The sequence below is a fragment of the Delphinapterus leucas genome, chromosome X, assembly GCF_059928025.1.
Source record: "Delphinapterus leucas isolate spDelLeu-1000000601 "Yukka" chromosome X, BTC_Dleu_Yukka2, whole genome shotgun sequence".
NCBI lineage: Eukaryota > Metazoa > Chordata > Mammalia > Artiodactyla > Monodontidae > Delphinapterus > Delphinapterus leucas.
The window spans coordinates 56,593,773-56,613,497 of NC_143150.1; the positions used below are offsets into that span (position 1 = coordinate 56,593,773).

General features: G+C 35.6%; 1 protein-coding gene across 4 annotated transcripts in view; it reads right to left on the reverse strand.

Annotated features, from left to right (window-relative positions):
• KLHL4 (kelch like family member 4) overlaps positions 1 to 19,725 on the reverse strand; it is a 124,680-nt gene that overhangs the window by 19,011 nt on the left and 85,944 nt on the right. For 2 of the 4 annotated variants that reach the window (XM_022580804.3, XM_089904298.1), the window contains exons 7-9: positions 18,467 to 18,691; positions 16,637 to 16,799; positions 14,665 to 14,877 (exon numbers count right to left, since the gene is read on the reverse strand). In XM_022580804.3, coding sequence (XP_022436512.2) covers positions 14,665 to 14,877; positions 16,637 to 16,799; positions 18,467 to 18,691 — 601 coding nt within the window. Of the gene's footprint in view, positions 14,878 to 16,636; positions 16,800 to 18,466; positions 18,692 to 19,725 lie in introns of all 4 variants that reach the window. The other 2 variants (XM_022580806.3, XM_022580805.3) reach the window with 2 other exon arrangements.

Here is a 19,725-nt window from a genome sequence, read left to right on the forward strand (position 1 = left end):
ATCTCGAATAAACAACCAAATATTGCATGTAAAGCAATTAGGGAAAGAAGTACAAAAAAACACAAAGTTAGAGAAGGAAAGAAATCATAAAGATCAGATCAGAAATAAATGAAAAAGAAATGAAGGAAATGATAGCAAAGATCAATAAAACTAAAAGCTGGTTTTTTGAGAAGATAAAAAAAATTGATAAACCATTAGCCAGACTCATCAAGAAAAAAAGGGACAAGACCCAGATCAATAGAATTAGAAGTGAAAAAGGAGAAGCAACAACTGACACCGCAGAAATACAAAAGATCATGAGAGATTGCTACAAGCACCACTATGCCAGTAAAATGGACAACCTGGAAGAAATGGACAAATTCTTAGAAATGCACAACCTGCCAAGACTGAATCAGGAAGAAATAGAAAATATGAACAGACCAATCACAAGCGCTGAAACTAAAACTGTGATTAAAAATCTTCCAGCAAACAAAAGCCCAGGACCAGATGGCTTCACAGGTGAATTCTATCAAACATTTAGAGAAGAGCTAGCACCTATCCTTCTCAAACTCTTCCAAAATATAGCAGAGGGAGGAACACTCCCAAATTCATTCTACAAGGCCACCATCACCCTGATACCAAAACCAGACAAGGATGTCACAAAGAAAGAAAACTACAGGCCAATATCACTGATGAACATAGATGTAAAAATCCTCACCAAAATACTAGCAAACAGAATCCAACAGCACATTAAAAGGATCAGACACCATGATCAAATGGGGTTTATTCCAGGAATGCAAGGATTCTTCAATATACGCAAATCAATGAACGTGGTACACCATATTAACAAATTGAAGGAGAAAAACCATATGGTCATCTCAATAGAGGCAGGGAAAGGTTGAGAAAAATTCAACACCTATTTATGTTAGAAACCCTGCAGAAAGCAGGCATTGAGGGAATTTTCCTCAACATAATAATGGCCATATATGACAAACCCACAGCCAACATCATCCTCAATGGTGAAAAACTGAAAGCATTTCCACTAAGATAAGGAAAAAGACAAGGTTGCCCACTCTCAGCAGTCTTATTCAACATAGTTTTGGAAGTTTTAACCACAGCAATCAGAGAAAACAATGAAATAAAAGGAATCCAAACCAGAAAGGAAGAAGTAAAGCTGTCACTGTTTGCAGATGACATAATAATATTCACAGAGAATACTAAAGATGCTACCAGAAAACTCCTAGAGCTAATCAATGAACTTGGTAAAGTAGCATGATACAAAATTAATGCACAGAAATCTCTGGCATTTCTACACACTAATGATGAAAAATCTGAAAGTGAAATCAAGAAAACACTCCCATTTACCATTGCAAAAAAACGAATAAAATATCTAGGAATAAACCTTCCTAAGGAGACAAAAGACCTGTATGCAGAAAATTATAAGACACTGATGAAAGAAATTAAAGGTGATACAAATAAGTGGAGAGATATACCATGTTCTTGGATTGGAAGAATCAATATTGTGAAAATGACTCTACTACCCAAAGCAATTTACAGAGTCAAGGCAATCCCTATCAAACAACCACTGGCATTTTTCATAGAACTAGAACAAAAAATTTTAAAATTTGTATGGAAACACAAAAGACCCCGAATAGTCAAAGCAATCTTGAGAAAGACAAACGGAGCTGGAGGAATCAGGCTCCCTGACTTCAGATAACACTACAAAGCTACAGTAATCAAGACAGTATGGTACTGGCACAAAAACAGAAAGATAGATCAATGGAACAGGAGAGAAAGCCCAGAGATAATTCCATGCACATATGATCACCTTATCTTTGATAAAGGAGGCAGGGAAGTACAGTGGAGAAAGGACAGCCTCTTCAATAAGTGGTGCTGGGAAAACTGGACAGATACATGTAAAACTGTGAGATTAGAACACTCCCTAACACCATACACAAAAATAAGCTCAAAATGGATTAAAGACCTAAATGTGAGGCCAGAAACTGTCAAACTCTTAGAGAAAACATAGGCAGAACACACTATAACATAAATCACAGCAAGATCCTTTTTGACTCACCTCCTAGAGAAATGGAAATAAACCAAAAATAAACAAATGGGACCTAATGAAACTTCAAAGCTTTTGCACAGCAAAGAAAACCATAAACAAGACCAAAACGCAACCCTCAGTATGGGAGAAAATATTTCCAAATGAAGCAACTGGCAGAGGATTAATCTCCAAAATCAACCAGCACCCCTGCAGCTCAAAAACAAAAAAACAAACAACGCAATCCAAAAATGAGCAGAAGACTTAAATAGACATTTTTCCAAAGAAGATATACAGACTGTCAACAAACACATGAAAGAATGCTCAACATAATTAATCATTCGAGAAATGCAAATAAAACTACAAAGAGATATCACCTCACACCATTCAGAATGGCCATCATCAAAAAATCTAGAAACAATAAATGCTGGGGAGGGTGTGGAGAAAAGGGAACACTCTTGCAATGCTGGTGGGAATATGAATTGGTACAGCCACTATGGAGAACAGTATGGAGGTTCCTTAAAAAACTACAAATAGAACTAGCATATAACCAAGCAATCCCATTACTGGGCATATACCCTAAGAAAACCATAATTCATAAAGAGTTATGTACCAGAATTTTCATTGCAGCTCTATTTACAATAGCCCGGAGATGGAAACAACATAAGTGTCCATCATTGGATGAATGGATAACGAAGATGTGGCACGTATATACCATGGAATATTACTGAGCCATAAAAAGAAATGAAATTGAGTTATTTGTAGTGAGTTGGATGGACCTATAGTCTGTTATACAGTGTGAAGTAAGTCAGAAAGAGAAAGACAGATACCATATGCTAACACATATATATGGAATGTAAGAAAAAAAATGTCATGTAGAACCTAGGGGTAAGATGGGAATAAAGTCACAGACCTACTAGAGAATGGACTTGACGATATGGGGAAGGGGCAGGGTAAGCTGTGACAAAGTGAGAGAGTGGCATGGACATATATACACTACCAAACCTAAAATAGATAGCTAGTGGGAAACAGCCACATAGCACAGGGAGATCAGCTCGGTGCTTTGTGACCACCTGAATGGGTGGGATAGGATGGGTGGAAGGGAGGGAGATGCAAGAATGAGGAGATATGGGAACATATGTATATGTATAACTGATTCACTTTGTTATAAATCAGAAACTAACACACCATTGTAAAGCAATTATATTCCAATAAATATGTAAAAGAAACCCAAAATACTAAAAAAAAAAAAAAACCCTGCAAAAAACTTTACAACTTAATAAACTAGAAAACAAGAGTAACTAAACCCAAAGCTAGTATAAGGTAGGAAATAAGAGATTGGATCATAGATAAATAATATAGAGAAAACAAAACAATAGAGAAAATCAATGAAATTATGAGTTGCTTCTGCAAAACATCAAAATTGATAAACTGTTAGCTAGATTGAGTATGAGAAAAAGACAAAACTCCCATAAAATCAAATGCAAGAGGCAGCAATTAGTGCTGATTTTAGAGAAAGTAAGGATTATAAAAGTACTATCAAGAATTGTTCACTAACAATTTGATTAACCATCATGAAATGGACAAATTTCTAGAAACACACAACCTATCAAGATTGAACCATTAGAAAATTTCTATTTTCAAGATGAAATGGAAAATCTGAATAGACCTCTAATGGTAAGGAGATCAAAAGTATCCCAACAAAGTACAGTTCATCCTCAAACAACATGAGTGTTAGGGGCACCAACTCTATGTAGAGTCAAAAATTCGTGTATAGCTTTACAGTCCTCCCTCCATATCCATGGTTCCACATTTTTGGATTTAACTAACCAAGGATTGTATAGTACTGTAGTACGTATTTATTGAAAAAACTCTACATCTAAGTAGACCTGTGCAGTTCAAACCCATGTTGTTCAAGGGTCAACTGTATTCAAAAATCTCCCAAAAAAGAAAAGCCTAGGGTCAGATGGCTTTACTGTTGAATTTTACTTTAGATTTAGAAAAGAATTAACACCATTTTTTCTCAAAATCTTCCAAAAAATTAGAGAAGAGGTAACACTTACTCATTCTATAAGGCCAGCATTGCACTGATACCAAAGCCAGACACTATAAGAAAACTACATACCAATATTCCTAATAAATACTGATGTAAAAAATTTTCAACATAAAACTAGCAAATTGAATTCACCAGCATTATTAATTTGATTATTCATCACAATAATGTGGGATTTATTCCTGGAATGCAACAATGGGTTATCATACGAAAATCAATCCATGCAACACACCACAATGACAGAATGAAGGGGGAAAAAACATATGATTATCTCAACTTATGCAGAAAAATTATGTGACAAAGTTCATCACCCTTTGATGATTAAAAACCCTACCCAAAGCAGGAATAGAATGAAACCAACTCAACATAATAACGGCCATATGTGGAAAACCCAGATCTATCATATTCAATGGGGAAAGACTGAAGGCTTCCTCTCTAAGATCAAAAACAAGAAAATAATGAGAATTTTCACTACTTCTATTCAACATAATACTGAATTACTAGTTAGAGTTGGAAGAGAAATAAAATGCATCCACACTGGAAAGGAAGAAATTAAAGAAGACATCAATAAGTGGAAAGATACCACGTGTTCCTGGATTAGAAGACTCAATGTTGTTAAGGTGTCAATATCACCCAAGTGATCTACAGATTCAATGCAACATCTATCACAACCCCAATAACATTTTTTTGCAGGAATAGAAATATCCATTATAAACCCATATGGAATCTCAGGTACCCAGAGTAACCAAAATAAATTTGAAAAAAGATGAACAGAGATTGACATATCACACTTCTTGATTACAAAATTTATTAGAAAGCTACAGTAATAAAGAGTGTGGTACTGACATGATAACAGATGTAGTTACCAATGAAATAGAATACAGAGCCCAGAAATAAACCCTCACATTCATGGTCAAATAATTTTTGACATTGGGGCCAGGAAGATTCAATGGGGAAATGACTGTTGTTCCAGCTGCTTCAAAGGCTGACGGGAAAACGGGATATCCACATATAAAATAATGAATTTGGATCGTTACCCTACTCCATATATAAAAAATTTACTCAAACAGATCAAAGGCCTGAACATAAGACCTAAAACAGTAAAATTCTTATATGAGTACATAGGGGAAATTATTTATAACATTGGATTTGGCAATGATCTTTTGGATATGAGTCTAAAAGTACAATGTATGAAAAAAATAGATAAATAGGATTTAATATAAAAATTTGCACATCAAAGTGTGCTATCATCAGAATGAAAAAGCAACTGATGGAATGAAAGAAACAATTTGCAAATCACATATCCGACAAGGGGTTAATATAAAGAATATATGAAGAATTCCTATAATTCAACAGCAAAAAGAAAAACAACCTGATTAAAAGATGGGCAAAAGACTGGAATATGCCTTTCTATAAAGAAGATATACAAATGGCCAATAGCACCTGTTAAGATGTGCAACATATCTAATCATTAGAGAAACTCAAATCACAACCACAAAATGGTACCACTTCAAATCAATTGGGATAGCCATGAAAAACAAAAGAAAACAATGCTGGTGAAGATGTACAGAAATTTGAATACTTCTGCTTTGTTGGTGGGAATAGAAAATGGTGCAGCTGCAATGGAAAACAGTATGGTGGTCCCACAAACATTTAAAAATAGGGAGGACCTTCAAGATGGCAGAGGAATAAGACGTAAAGATCACCTTCCTCTCCACAAATACATCAAAAATATATCTACATGTGGAACAACTCCTACAGAACACCTACTGAACACTGGCAGAAGGCCTCAGACTTCACAAAAGGCAAGAAACTCCCCATGTACCTGGGTAGGGCAAAAGAAAAAAGAAAAAAACAGAGGCAAAAGAATATGGATGGGACATGCACCTCTGAGAGGGAGCAGGGAAGGAGGAAAAGTTTCCACACACTAGGAAGCCCCTTCACTGGTGGAAATGGGGGGTGGGGGGGGGAAGCATTGGAGCCACAGAGGAGAGCACAGCTAAAGGTGCAGAGGGCAAAGCAGAGCGATTCCCGCACAGAGGATCAGCGCTGACCAGCACTCACCAGCCTGAGAGGCTTGTCTCCTCACTTGCTGGGGCGGGTGGGGGCTGGGAGCTGAGACTCGGGATTCAGAGGTCAGATTCCAGGAAAATGACTGGGGTTCGCTGCGTGAACACAGCCTGAAGGGTGCTAGTGCATCACAGCTAGCTGGGAAGGAGTATGGGAAAAAGTCTGGAAATGCCTAAGATTCAGTAGACTATTTTTCCGGGGTGCACAAGGAGAGGAGATTCAGAACACTGCTTAAACAAGCTTCAGAGACAGGCGCGAGCCACGTCTATCAGTGTGGACAACAGAGACAGGCATGAAATTCTAAGGCTGCTGCTGCAGCCAACAAGAAGCCAGTGTGTAAGCATAGGTCACTATCCACACCTCCCCTCGCAGGAGCCTGTGCAGCCCACCACTGCCCAAGTCCCATGATCCAGGGACAACTTCCCCAGGAGAACACATGGCATGCCCCAGTCTGTTACAATATCACACTGGCCTCTGCCACCACAGGCTCACCATGCATTCCGTACCCCTGACTCCCCCTGCCTGAGTGAGTCAGAGTCCCCTAGTCAGCTGCTCCCTTTAACTCCCTCCTGTCTTCGTGAAAAACAGATGCCCAAGGGTGACATACATGCAGAGGCGGGGCAAAATCCAAAGCTGAACACCAGCAGCTGTGCAAACAAAGAAGTGAAAGGGAAATTTCTCTGTGCAGCCTCAGGAGTAGTGAATTGTATCTCCACAATTAAATTGATGTACACTGCATCTGTGGAATACCTGAATAGACAATGAATCATCCAAAAATTGAGGCAGTGGACTTTGGGAGCAACTGTTGACTTTGGGTTTGCTGTATGTGACTGACTAGATTCTGATTTCATGTTTACATTGGTATAGGTTTTAGTGCTTGTAATCATTGGTGGATTTGTTGATTGGTTTGGTTGCTCTCATAATTTTTATTAAACTGTTTTTATTTTTATTTCAATATTTTTTAAATTTTTAATTTTAATAACTTTATTTTATTTTCTTATTTAAAATTTTTTTTCTACATGTTCTTCTGAGCTGTGTGGCTGACAGGGTCTTGGTGCTCTGGCCAGGTGTGAGGCCTGAGAGTCTGAGGTGGGAGGGCTGAGTTCAGGACATTGGTTCACCAGAAAACTCTTGGCCCCATGTAATATCAAATGGCAAAAGCTCTCCCAGAGATCTCAGTCTCAACGCTAACACCCAGCTCCAGTCAATGACCAGCAAGCTGCAGTGCTAGACACACCATGCCAAACAACTAGCAAGACAGGAACACAACACCACCCATTTGCAGAAAGTCTGCCTAAAATCATACTAATTTCACAGATACCACAAAACACACCACCAGACGCAGCCCTGCCCACCAGAAATACAAGGTCCAGGCCCAACCACCAGAACATAAGCATCAGTCCCTACCACCAGGAAGCCAACACAAGCCACAGAACCAACCTTACCCATAGGGGGCAGACACCAAAAACAATGGTAACTATGAACCTGCAGCCAGAAAAAAGGAGACACCAAACATAGTAAGTTAAGCAAAATGGGAAGACAGAGAAATATGCAGCAGATGAATGAGCAAGGTAAAAACCCACCACACCAAACAAATGAAGAAGAAATAGGCAGTCTACCTGAAAAAGAATTCAGAGTAACGATAGTAAAGATGATGCAAAATATTGGATATAGAATGGAGAAAACACAAGAAACATTTAACAAGGACATAGAAGAACTAAAGAGGAAACAAAAAATGAGAAACCACACAATAAATGACATTAAAAATTCTCTAGAAGGAGAATAACTGAGGCAGAAGAAAGTAAAAGTGACTGGAAGTCAAAAGAGTGAAAATAACTATCACAGAGCAGAATAAAGGAAAAAGAATGAAACGAATTGAGGACAGTCTCAGAGACCTCTGGGACAACATTAAACGCACCAATATTCAAATTATAGAGGTCCCAGAAGAAGAAGAGACAAAGAAAGGAAATGAGAAAATATTTGAAGAGACTATAGTTGAAAACTTCCCTAATATGGGAAAGGAAATAGTCAATAAAGTCCAGGAAGGGTAGAAAGACCCATACAGGATAAATCCAAGGAGAAACACGCCAAGACACATATTAATCAAACTATGAAAAATTAAATACAAAAAAAATTAAAAGCAGCAAGGGAAAAGCAACAAATAACATACAAGGGAATATCCATAATGTTAACAGCTGACCATCAGCAGAAACTCTGCAAGCCAGAAAGCAGTGGCAGGATATATTCAAAGTGATGAAAGGGAAAAAACTACAAGCAAGATTTCTCTACCCAGCAAGGATCTCATTCAGATTCAACGGAAAAATTAAAACTTTACAGACAAGCTAAAGCAAAGAGAATTCAGCATCACCAAACCAGCTTTACAACAAATGCTAAAGGAACTTCTCTAGGCAGGAAACACAAGAGAAGGAAAAGAGCTACAATAACAAACCCAAAACAATTAAGAAAACGGTAATAGGAACATACATATAAATGATTACCTTAAATGTAAATGGATTAAATACTCATACTAAAAGACAGACTGGCTAAATGTATACAAAAACCAGACCCGTATATATGCTGTCTAAAAGAGACCCACTTCAGACCTAGGGACACATAAAGATTGAAAGTGAGAGGATGGAAAAAGTCATTCCATGCAAATGGAAAGCAAAAAAAGCTGGAGTAGGAATTCTTATATCAAACAAAATAGACTTTAAAATAAAGACTGCTACAAGAGACAAAGAAGGACACTAAATAATGATCAAGGGATCAATCCAAGAAGAAGGTATAACAATTGTAAATATGCACCAAACATAGGAACATCTCAATACATAAGCCCAAAGTTAATAGCCATAAAAGGGGAAATCAACAGTAACAAAATTACAGTAGAAGATTTTAACACCCCACTTGCACCAATGGACAGATCATCCAAAATGGAAATAAATAAGGAAACACTTTAAATGACACATTAAATAAAATGGACTTAATTGATATTTATAGGACATTCCATACAAAAACAACAGAATACACTTTCTTCTCAAGTGCTCATGAAACATTCTCCAGGATAGATCATATCTTGGGTCACAAATTAAGCCTTGGTAAATTTAAGAAAATTTAAGTTGTATCAGGTATCTTTTCTGACCACAACGTTATGAGACTAGATATCAATTACAGGAAAAATAAACTGTAAAAAAGGCAAACACATGGAGACTAAACAATACACTGCTAAATATCCAAGAGATCACTGAAGAAATCAAAGAGGAAATCAAAAGCTACCTAGAAACAAATGACAATGAAAACACGATGACTCCAAACCTACAAGACACAGCAAAAGCAGTTCTAAGAGGGAAGTTTATCACAATAAAATCCTACCTTAAGAAACAAAAAAATCTCTAAAAAACAACTTAACCTTACACCTAAGCAATTAGAGAAAGAAGAACAAAGAAAACCCAAACTTAGCAGAAGGAAAGAAATCATAATAATCAGAACAGAAATAAAAGAAAAAGAAATGAAAGAAACAATAGCAAAGTTCAATAAGACTAAAAGCTGATTCTTTGAGAAGATAAATAAAATTGATAAAAAAATAGCCAGACTCATCAAGAAAATAAGGGAGAAGACTCAAATCAACAGAATTAGAAATGAAAAAGGAGAAGTAATAACTGACACTGTAGACATACAAAGGATCAAGAGAGACCACTAAAAGCAACTATATGCCAATAAAATGGACAACCAGGAAGAAATGGACAAATTTTTGAAAAGCCCAACTTTCTGAGACTGAACCAGGGAGAAATATAAACAGATCAATTACAAGCACTGAAATGGAAACTCTGATTAAAAATCTTCAAACAAACAAAAGCCCAGGACCAGTTGGCTTCACAGACGAATTCTATCAAACATTTAGAGTAGAGCTAACACCTATACTTCTCAAACTCTTCCAAAATATAGCAAGGGAAAGAGCAGTCTGAAACTCATTCTACGAAGCCAACACCATCCTGATACCAAAACCAGAAAACGATTTCAAAGAAAAGGGAATTTACAGGCCAATATCACTGATGAACATAGATGCAAAAATCATCAACAAAATACTAGCAAACAGAATCCAAGAACTCATAAAAAAGATCATACACCATGATTAAGTGGGGTTTATCCCAGGAATGAAAGGATTCTTCAACATATGCAAATAAATCAATGTGATACCCATATTATCAAATTGAAGGATAAAAACCATATGATCATCTCAATAGATGCAGAAAAATATTTTGACAAAATTTAACACCCATTTATGATAAAACTCTCCAGAAAGTAGGCATAGCGGGAACTTACCCCAACATAATAAAGGCTATATATGAGAAACCCACAGCCAACATCATTCTCAATGGTGAAAAATAGAAAACATTTCGACTAAGATCTGAAAGAAGACAAGGTTGCCCACCCTCACCACTATTATTCAACATAGTTTTGGAAGTTTTGTCCACAGCAATCAGAGAAGAAAAAGAAATAAAAAGAATCCAAATGTGAAAAGAAGAAGTAAAACTGTCACTGTTTGCAGGTGACATGATACTATACATAGAGAATCCTAAAGATGCTACCACAAAACTACTAGAGCTCATTAATGAATTTGGTAAGTAGCAGGATACAAAATTTATGCACAGGAATCTCTTGCATTCCTATTCACTAATGATGAACAATCTGGAAGAGAATTTAAGGAAACACTCCCATTTACCTTTGCAACAAAAAGAATAAAATACCTAGGAATAAACCTACCTAAGGAGACAAAAGGCCTGTATGCAGAAAACTATAAGACACTGCTGAAAGAAAGTAAAGATGATACACACAGTTGGAGAGATACACCATGTTCTTGGATTGGAAGAATCAACACTGTGAAAATGACTGTACTCACAAAGCCATCTACAGATTCAATGCAATCCCTATCAAGCAACCAATGGCATTTTTCACAGAACTAGAACAAAATTTTCACAATTTGTATGGAAACACAAAAGTTCCCAAATAGCCAAGACAATCTTGAGAAAGAAAAATGGAGCTGGAGGAATCAGGCTCCCTGACTTCAGATTATACTGCAAAGCTACAGTAATCAAGACAGTATGGTACTGGCACAAAAACAGAAATATAGAACAATGGAACAGGATAGAAAGCCCAGAGATAAGCCTATGCACATATGGACACCATATCTTTGATAAAAGAAGCAAGAATATACAATGGAGAAAAGACACCCTCTTCAATAAGTGTTGCTGGGAAATTTGGACAGCTACACATAAAAGAATGAAATTAGAACACTCCCTAACACCATACACAGTAATAAACACAAAATGGATAAAAGACCTAAATGTTTATATGCCAGACACGATAAAACTCTTAGAGGAAAACAGGAAGAACACTCTATGACATAAATCACAGAAAAATCCTTTTTGACCCACCTCTTAGAGAAATCTAAATAAAAAGGAAAAGAAGCTAATGGGACCTAATGAAACTTAGAAGCTTTTGCACAGCAAAGGAAACCATAAACCAGATGAAAAGACAACCCTATGAATGGGAGAAAATATTTGGAAATGAAGCAACTGACAAAAGATTAATTTCCAAAATATACAAGCAGCTCATGCAACTCAATTTCAAAAAAACAAAAAAAAAAACAATCCAAAAATGGGCAGAAGACCCAAATCGACATTTCTCCAAAGAAGTTATACAGATTGCTGACAAACACATGAAAGGATGTTCAACATCACTGATCATTAGAGAACTACAAATCAAAACTATAATGAGTTATCACCTCACACCAGTCAGAATGGCCATCATCAAAAAATCTACAGGCAATAAATGCTGGAGAGGGTGTGGAGACAATGGTACCCTCTTGCACTTTTGGTGGGAATGTAAATTGATAAAGTCACTATGGAGAACAGTATGGAGGTTCCTTAAAAAACTAAAAATAGAACTACCATATAACCAAGCAATCCCATTACTGGGCATATACCCTAAGAAATCCATAATTAAAAGGGTCATGTACCACAATGTTCATTGCAGCACTATTTACAATAGCCAGGAGATGGAAGCAACCTAAGTGTCCATTGATAGATGAGTGGATAAAGAAGATGTGGTACATATATACAATGGAATATTATTCAGCCATAAAAAGAAATGAAACTGAGTTATTTGTAGTGAGTTGGATGGACCTAGAGTCGGTCATACAGAGTGAAGTAAGTCAGAAAGAGGAAAACAAATACCGTGTGCTAACACATATATATGGAATCTAAATTTAAAAAAATTGTTCTGAAGAAGCTAGGGGCAGGACAGGAATAAAGATGCAGATGTAGAGAATGGACTTGAGGACATGGGGAGGGGAAGGGTAAGCTGGGACACAGTGGGAGTGTGGCATGGACATATATACACTACCAAATGTGAAATAGATAGCTAGTGGGAAGAAGCGGCATAGCATTGGGAGGTTGGCTTGGTGCTTTGTGACCCCCTAGAGGGATGGTCTAGGGAGCATGGCAGGGAGATGAAAGAGGGAAGGGATATGGGGATATATGTATACGTATAGCTGATTCACTTTGTTATACAGCAGGAACTAACACACCATTGTAAAATGGTTATACTCCAATAATGATGTTAAAAATAAAACATTTAAAAATAGAATTGCCATATGATAAAGCAACTCTACTTCTGTGTGTATACCCAAAAGAATTGAAAGCAAAGACTCAAACAGATATTTGTACACCTATATCCTAGCAGCATTATTCACAGTAGACAAAAGGTGGAGCAACACATTTGTGCATTGACAAATGAATGGATAAAGAAAATGATGCTGTATGTACATATGATATAATATTTTTCAGTTTTAAGAGGAAAGGAAATTTGGATAAATGCTATAACATGGATGAGACTTGAATAATTATTGCTAGGCTAAGTAAAATAAGCCAGACACAAAAGGATTATGTATTATTCCACTTTTATGAGGTACCTAGGATTATGAAATTAATAGAAAAGGAAAGTAAAATGGTGGCTGCCAGTGACTGAGGTGAGGGAAGAATGGGGATTTGTTTTTTAATAAGGATGGAGTTTCCGCTTGAGGAAATGAAAAAAATATTTCTGGAGGTGGATGATGGTAATGTTTTCACAGCGATGTAAATGTATTTAATGCCACTGAATTGTGCAGTTAAAAATGGTTAAAAGTGTAAGTTTTATGTGATGTATGTTTTGCCACACTAAAAATATCTAGCATAATGAACAGGTGATCAACTACTACTTTGCTAATTTTGGGGAAAACTGATATGGATAATCTCAGTGTCACATATATTTGACTGGAGCTGGTCACTTATGATTAAACTTTAAAAAACAGAAAAAAAAAGAAAAAGTCTATCATAAATCAATTATTCTCTATAAGAAATGAAGTATTAACATCATTGGTTATGCTTTTCAGAAGAAAAAATAATATTCGTATTCTTTCCTTTAGTCTTTTTTCCCTACATTATATCCTACATATCACTGTTAAATCAATTTCCCCCAAATTATTTTCTTTGTGATATTCCATTTCTCCAAATTTAATTATCCTTTTGCCTACAAGATGAAATCCAAAAGTTTTCACCTTGACATTTCAGGCTATCAGAAAATCTGGTGCTTAATTGTGTTTTTGAATTGCTCTTCCAAATTGTTTCAACCTAAAGTCTCTGCTCATATCTATGAAGCTTTCTCCTTTATATTCAGGGTTTTGGCTGTGCTTTTTCCTAGACCTGAAATTCCCTCCATTCTTTTTTATGCCTACAAAGTACAAATTCTATCTTGTTCATGAATTTCCCTTGAGGACTCCATTCGTATTGATCTCTGTCTTCTGAATTCTGATAACTTTACTGACTGTAAATTTGTCACTGGAATGTGGTTAATATTATCAACTGTTATGTTTGTGCATATAGATATATATTTTTCTATCTTGAAAGGGAATATGAATGGTAAAACAAAGTAATATGACTGACATTTAAAAAAACACAGTGCGCTTTGTTTGTCCAGATGAATGTCTCCCATTCAAAGAAGTTACCTTTGGGAAATTAAATACTTAATGCAATAGAGTCATTGTTCAAAACATTATTAACACTTCTCTTTGGGAAATCTTTCAGTTTATTTTGTAGTGATAAGCCTTCATCCTTTGAGGATTGATTTTGTTTTCAAAACAGTAAAGTTATTTTGATTTGAGCTGGTAAATAGTTGAATGACATAGCTTGTAATAAAATTTATTTATTCTTACATTTCTTTTGTCTCATTTTATAGGGTGACTATCAAATGATAAAACAACACACTCTTTTTATACATTTCTTATGATGAATCTGGAATGCATAAGGAGGATTTCTCACAATATTTCGGGCCTAGGAGTAAGTGTACAACTTTACAAAAGATTATACCTCTGTAAGAATTAATACTTATTTGGAAGACTACTTTCTGGTAGCTTAAAAATCCTTCTTATTTCTGATAAAAACAAATAACCAAATAAATACATGAATAAAAAGGAATATTTTACCGTTCCACACAGTCAGAAAGTCTGGAGCAATGGTTAGAAGCAGGGGCATCATGACCCCCAACAACATATAAGAATCCATTGTATGCTGCAACTCCCACACCTCCACGTCTTTTGGACATTGGAGCACACAGACTCCATTTGTTTGTATGTGGGTCAAAGTATTCCATAGATTTGAGGCAGGAACTTCCATCACGTCCACCAATAGCATATAGCCTAGAAAAAAGACAAAAGTGTGTGTGTGTGTGTGTGTGTAAATTTGTGCATAGAATGAAAGTGACAGAACCTTGTGCAAAGCATTGAACTGTGTGTTCTACTCCCTTAGTATTTTACAGTGAATGGCCTGAATTTGTGAATGGATAATTACCTAAAGGCATTTGTTAAGGTCTACCTTACCCTAAACCTCTCTGTTTCATCATTTTTGTGAAAGTTACTTTGACATAATATAATAGATTAAAGGATCCCACTGGATATGAAGTACAGAGAAAGAAGGGAGATTTCAAAATTGTTGGTAGTATTTGTCAGTTAAACCTCAATAAAGCTAAACATTTTTAAAGAAAGGTAAGATGTTTCCAAAACCCAACTATGGCAACCTTACAATTTTAGCTAGGTTTAATTGCTTAGCATTAGAATCCCTGTTGTTTTCTATGAACTATTTTATTTAGTGTAAAAAAAATTTGTAACTAAGAAGATATTAATTTAATAAGTAACTAAGGGAATAGAATAAAACCTAGAAACCAGATTTTTTTCCTAGAAAGATATATTGGCTATGACATTTCTTTCATAAATTTTAAATGCCAATTCTTTTGATGAGCAGTATTTTTAATCTAATTTAAATTTAATCCTGCATCAATAAAGAAGATAAACATTTATTAAACTATATGTCTATAATTGCCCTTCATGCTCAATTGTGAACAATAGCAAGTCAGAAAGACAAAATTAAATTAGTCAGATTCAATGATTTCAGCTTCTTCTGTAATAGGTAGGAGATTGCTACTGAGTCGCCTGATATCATTCAGGTTAGGCAAGAGATAATCAGATTTAGGAGAATTTTAATCTCTAAGACACTGTAAGTCTGGGTCTCCTCTTAACTATAGACATTTCCTGCTCCTTGCACAAGGTGCTAAAATTGAAATTGAATTTTACTTGAAATTGTATTGAAATTTCTACTGAACCCAATTATGTGATGAGATATTGGCTTTATGCATATGCATAGTCAGTACAGACACACAAGGCTGTCTCCTGCCACTGACCCATCCTGGTGTCTGAATTTTTCATCATTCAAGTCTCTCCTATATGCTGGTCATTATCTCCAAAGATTCCTTGTCAGAAAGCACATAATTACCTGCAAGAAGAACAATTCAAGCTTGTAGAAACCTCTAACATCATTGGGTTTCAATATATTAGCTTCTCTTATAGGCAAGCGATCAGGAAGAGGGAAAGATTCAGAAAGGTGGTACTAGTTGTAATTCTAAAATACTCAGGAGAGTGAATGGTAAAGAACAAAGAGACTTGGCCTATTACATACAAAGACTTACCAAAATTTTGATAAGTCAAGAATAAGTTATAATGTAAAAAATGGTAGCTTCTTGAGGGTAAGATTGGAACTTGTTTGCTTCTCAAATTTAATGTACACACAAGTCACTTGAGGATCTTGTTAAAATGTCTATTCTGATTCAGGGGGTCTAGGCTGGGGCTAAGATTCAGCATTTCTAAATAGATCTCAGGTAATGCTGATGCTACTGGTCTCAGGACCACACTGGAGTAGCAAAGGACTACAGGATATTTAATTAAATGTTCATTTTAGATAAGTATTTTCCATCAAAATGAAGGGAGAGTTCCAACAAAGGCCTTCTACTATCAATAGCTAGGATGTCCTGGTCACCGGGAATGCTTATTGATTGGTGGATCACATCACTGAAGTGCTGTACCACATGAAATGGGAGCAAAAGCATGCATGCTTGAGTTTACTCACTTGTTGTTTAATGCGACAACACCAACGGTGCTTCTAGGAGTTGACATACTGGCCACATAATTCCACTGACGTCCCTCAGGGTCCCATCTTTCTACAGTGTTTAGATAACTCCATCCATCATGACCACCAACAGCATACATTGGTCCTTCAAGTGTGGCTACGCCTAAAGTGTAAAAATAGCATGAGGGCTCACCTAGGTAGGCCACACACAATGGATGTTGTTTCATTTTTCAAGGAACTGACTGCTTAAAAATTTGTTTGTATCTCTTAAATGGTTTTGTAAATAATCATTTAATGAATAATTTACTGATCTTGATATAAAAGTGAATATGGTCTTTTAACCCTAGGAAATTTTCAGGCATAGTTAGGGTATCATGGTTGTAATGCTGAAGTCAAAGGAAGTAGTGGGACACACCTTTTCTCAGGATTAATAGAAAAGGGAAGCTGATTTGTTTTCTGGCATAATTTCAATGTTATTTTTCAAATGTAAGTGATAGATGAGGTATGATATTGAATCTTAAATCTTAGAATAGTAGGCTAACTGTGATAGGTCTTTCTAATCCCTGATTTTTATTATAGGGATAAAAAAATTCCCATGAGATAACTAAGTAGACAGGGATTTTTGAGGTTTAGTTAGAAATTTGTTCCAGTAGATACTATAAATAGCCCCTTTCTGTTTCTCATCTGCTCTGGGAATTCACGTAACTGGTTCCTCCCCACCTTACCTTCTTCACCATCTCAATCCGCCTCTCAGAGGTATACCCTCATCACCTCTCCTATCTCTTAGTAATATCAATTAGAATTTAACAATTTGCTCTGATTTCTCTGTAAGATATGTTTTCTAAACATCACACTGACAGAACTGAGCTGAATAATTACATAGTCTATCATTTGATATAGATAATTTATCAGATATTTTGGGGCAAATAATACCAGTCCTGGATATGGCATGCTTTATCTGTGTAAAAGTCAGTTCTTAAATAACAATGCAATTATTCAGCTTTTTTTTTTTTAAGAAACTCTGTGTTATTGAATCGTATGGAGTCTAGCATGAAGAAAGATATACCTTGACAAATACACAGGAGAATCAAAGTTCCCCACTGTTCCAGAAATCTCCATTCCTTCTTAAACTTTTTTGGAACCTCTGGATTAAGTATAGTTTAGAGCTACTCTCAACCAAAGTGTTTTTTCTAGATATTTCTGCCTTCAAACTGTATCCTAAGGCTTTTGCCTAAATACAGTTTTGCTTCTTATGTGAAGGGACACTAGAAACTTGTCCCTTGAAACAATGAAACAAAGAAACAATGTCTCTCCATTATCAAGTGTTCTTTTCTCTAAATTGAGTTTACAAAAAACTCCCTGTTGTAGTTTCGTGCTCTTCAACAATGTATTCCTTCTAAAAGTTTTTATCCTTCCTGAAGTGGGACCCCTTTAAAATACCGGTGGAATGGAGATAGGATTACAGCAAGTATGACATCTGAAACAAGAAAAACTTTCACAGTCTTTTATCATTTGCTTACGCTTTTCAGCATTTTGGAAACATTTTCACTAAGCGTTTGGCTAAATCTCAGTGATGTGCAGCTTAATTTTATTTTAATTGATTTTTTTTTCAGATGGATGACCTTTGTTATTTATTTTTAATTGGGGTATAGTTGTTTTACAATGTTGTGTTAGTTTTTACTCTACAGTGGAGTTCCCCGTGCTATACAGCAGGTTCTGATTAGTTATCTATTTTATACATATCAGTTAGTGTATTCCAGCTTAATTTAATTTTTAAAAAGCTCTACTAACTGTACATTCTTTAGAAACTATGTAACATTAAGCTCTTACCTAAGCCATGCCTGTGTGTTGACATGGGAGGCATCACCATCCAGATTTTGCCAGCTGGATTAAAACATTCCACAGTATTCAAAGTTTTTAAACCATCTCTTCCTCCCACGACGTAGAGCTTATTATCAATAACAGCAACTCCAAACTGAAGCCTACGGCCACTCATGGTGCCAATATGTAGCCAGCTGTTGGTCCTGAGGTCATATTTTTCAATTGTAGTGGTACCTGTTAAAGAAATGTTGAACAATGGTAAAAACTGCTTGTATAAAAATTTTAATTGGCATCATTCATATTATATTTATGTATCTATCATTTATAGCATAGGATCAGTGATTGCAACTCAAATTAAAATAAGTAGCCCAGATGATTCTCCAACCTGGGAGGTAAGGTAAGGATAATATTTCACCACTTCTGAATCCAAATGGAGGAGTCAGAATAAAATAGTTTATTTAATATATATAGTTTATATGCTTATAATGGCTATAATAAGCTATTGGTAGTACTAACACAGTTGTCAAACACCATATTTTACAACCAAAAATTACTTTGGAATCTATTACTGACTGTTTACATATCCATTATGGTTTTAATTACCTATAACCATTCAATATACTAATTTATGGCCTTTTATTTTTAGTTTGGTGTGTGTGTGGGTTGATTTAAAATACAAACGACTAAAAGAACAGGAATGAAAATTCCTTTTAAATGGAACTTCAGTGTTGATTCACTTAATGTTCCATGATGGTAACACAAAGGATTATAATTAATAACATAATTATTTATATTTATATTATTTATGTATTATAATTAATAATGCAATTCTGAGGTATTACCTTCTTTATGCGCTAATAAAAGTTCAATTTTCTACTCAATTACTGAAATACCAAGTTTACTACCAGAGTATACTGTCACTACTGCCATAGTAAATTGTCACTACTTCATAATAAGTTATTACTCCTGTAGGCAATGCTTTTTACCAGTCATCAACAATAGCTGCTGTTATTTTTTAATAAAAATTGATTCTGCACAACAGGAAAGTTTCTAATTACCAAAGTAAGAAATGAAAGAGTTAGACGATTCACATTCATAGCGTACCTAAGACAGCTTGTGACAGATTTAGGGAATTTCAACCCAATTTCACAATGCCAACCATAGGAATAAGCAAAACCACTTTTCTGTTGTTCTACTGGGAGGTTTGTGGAGAAAATATAATCCATTAGTTAAGATGAAAACAGTTAATATCTGAAGCCTTTTCACTG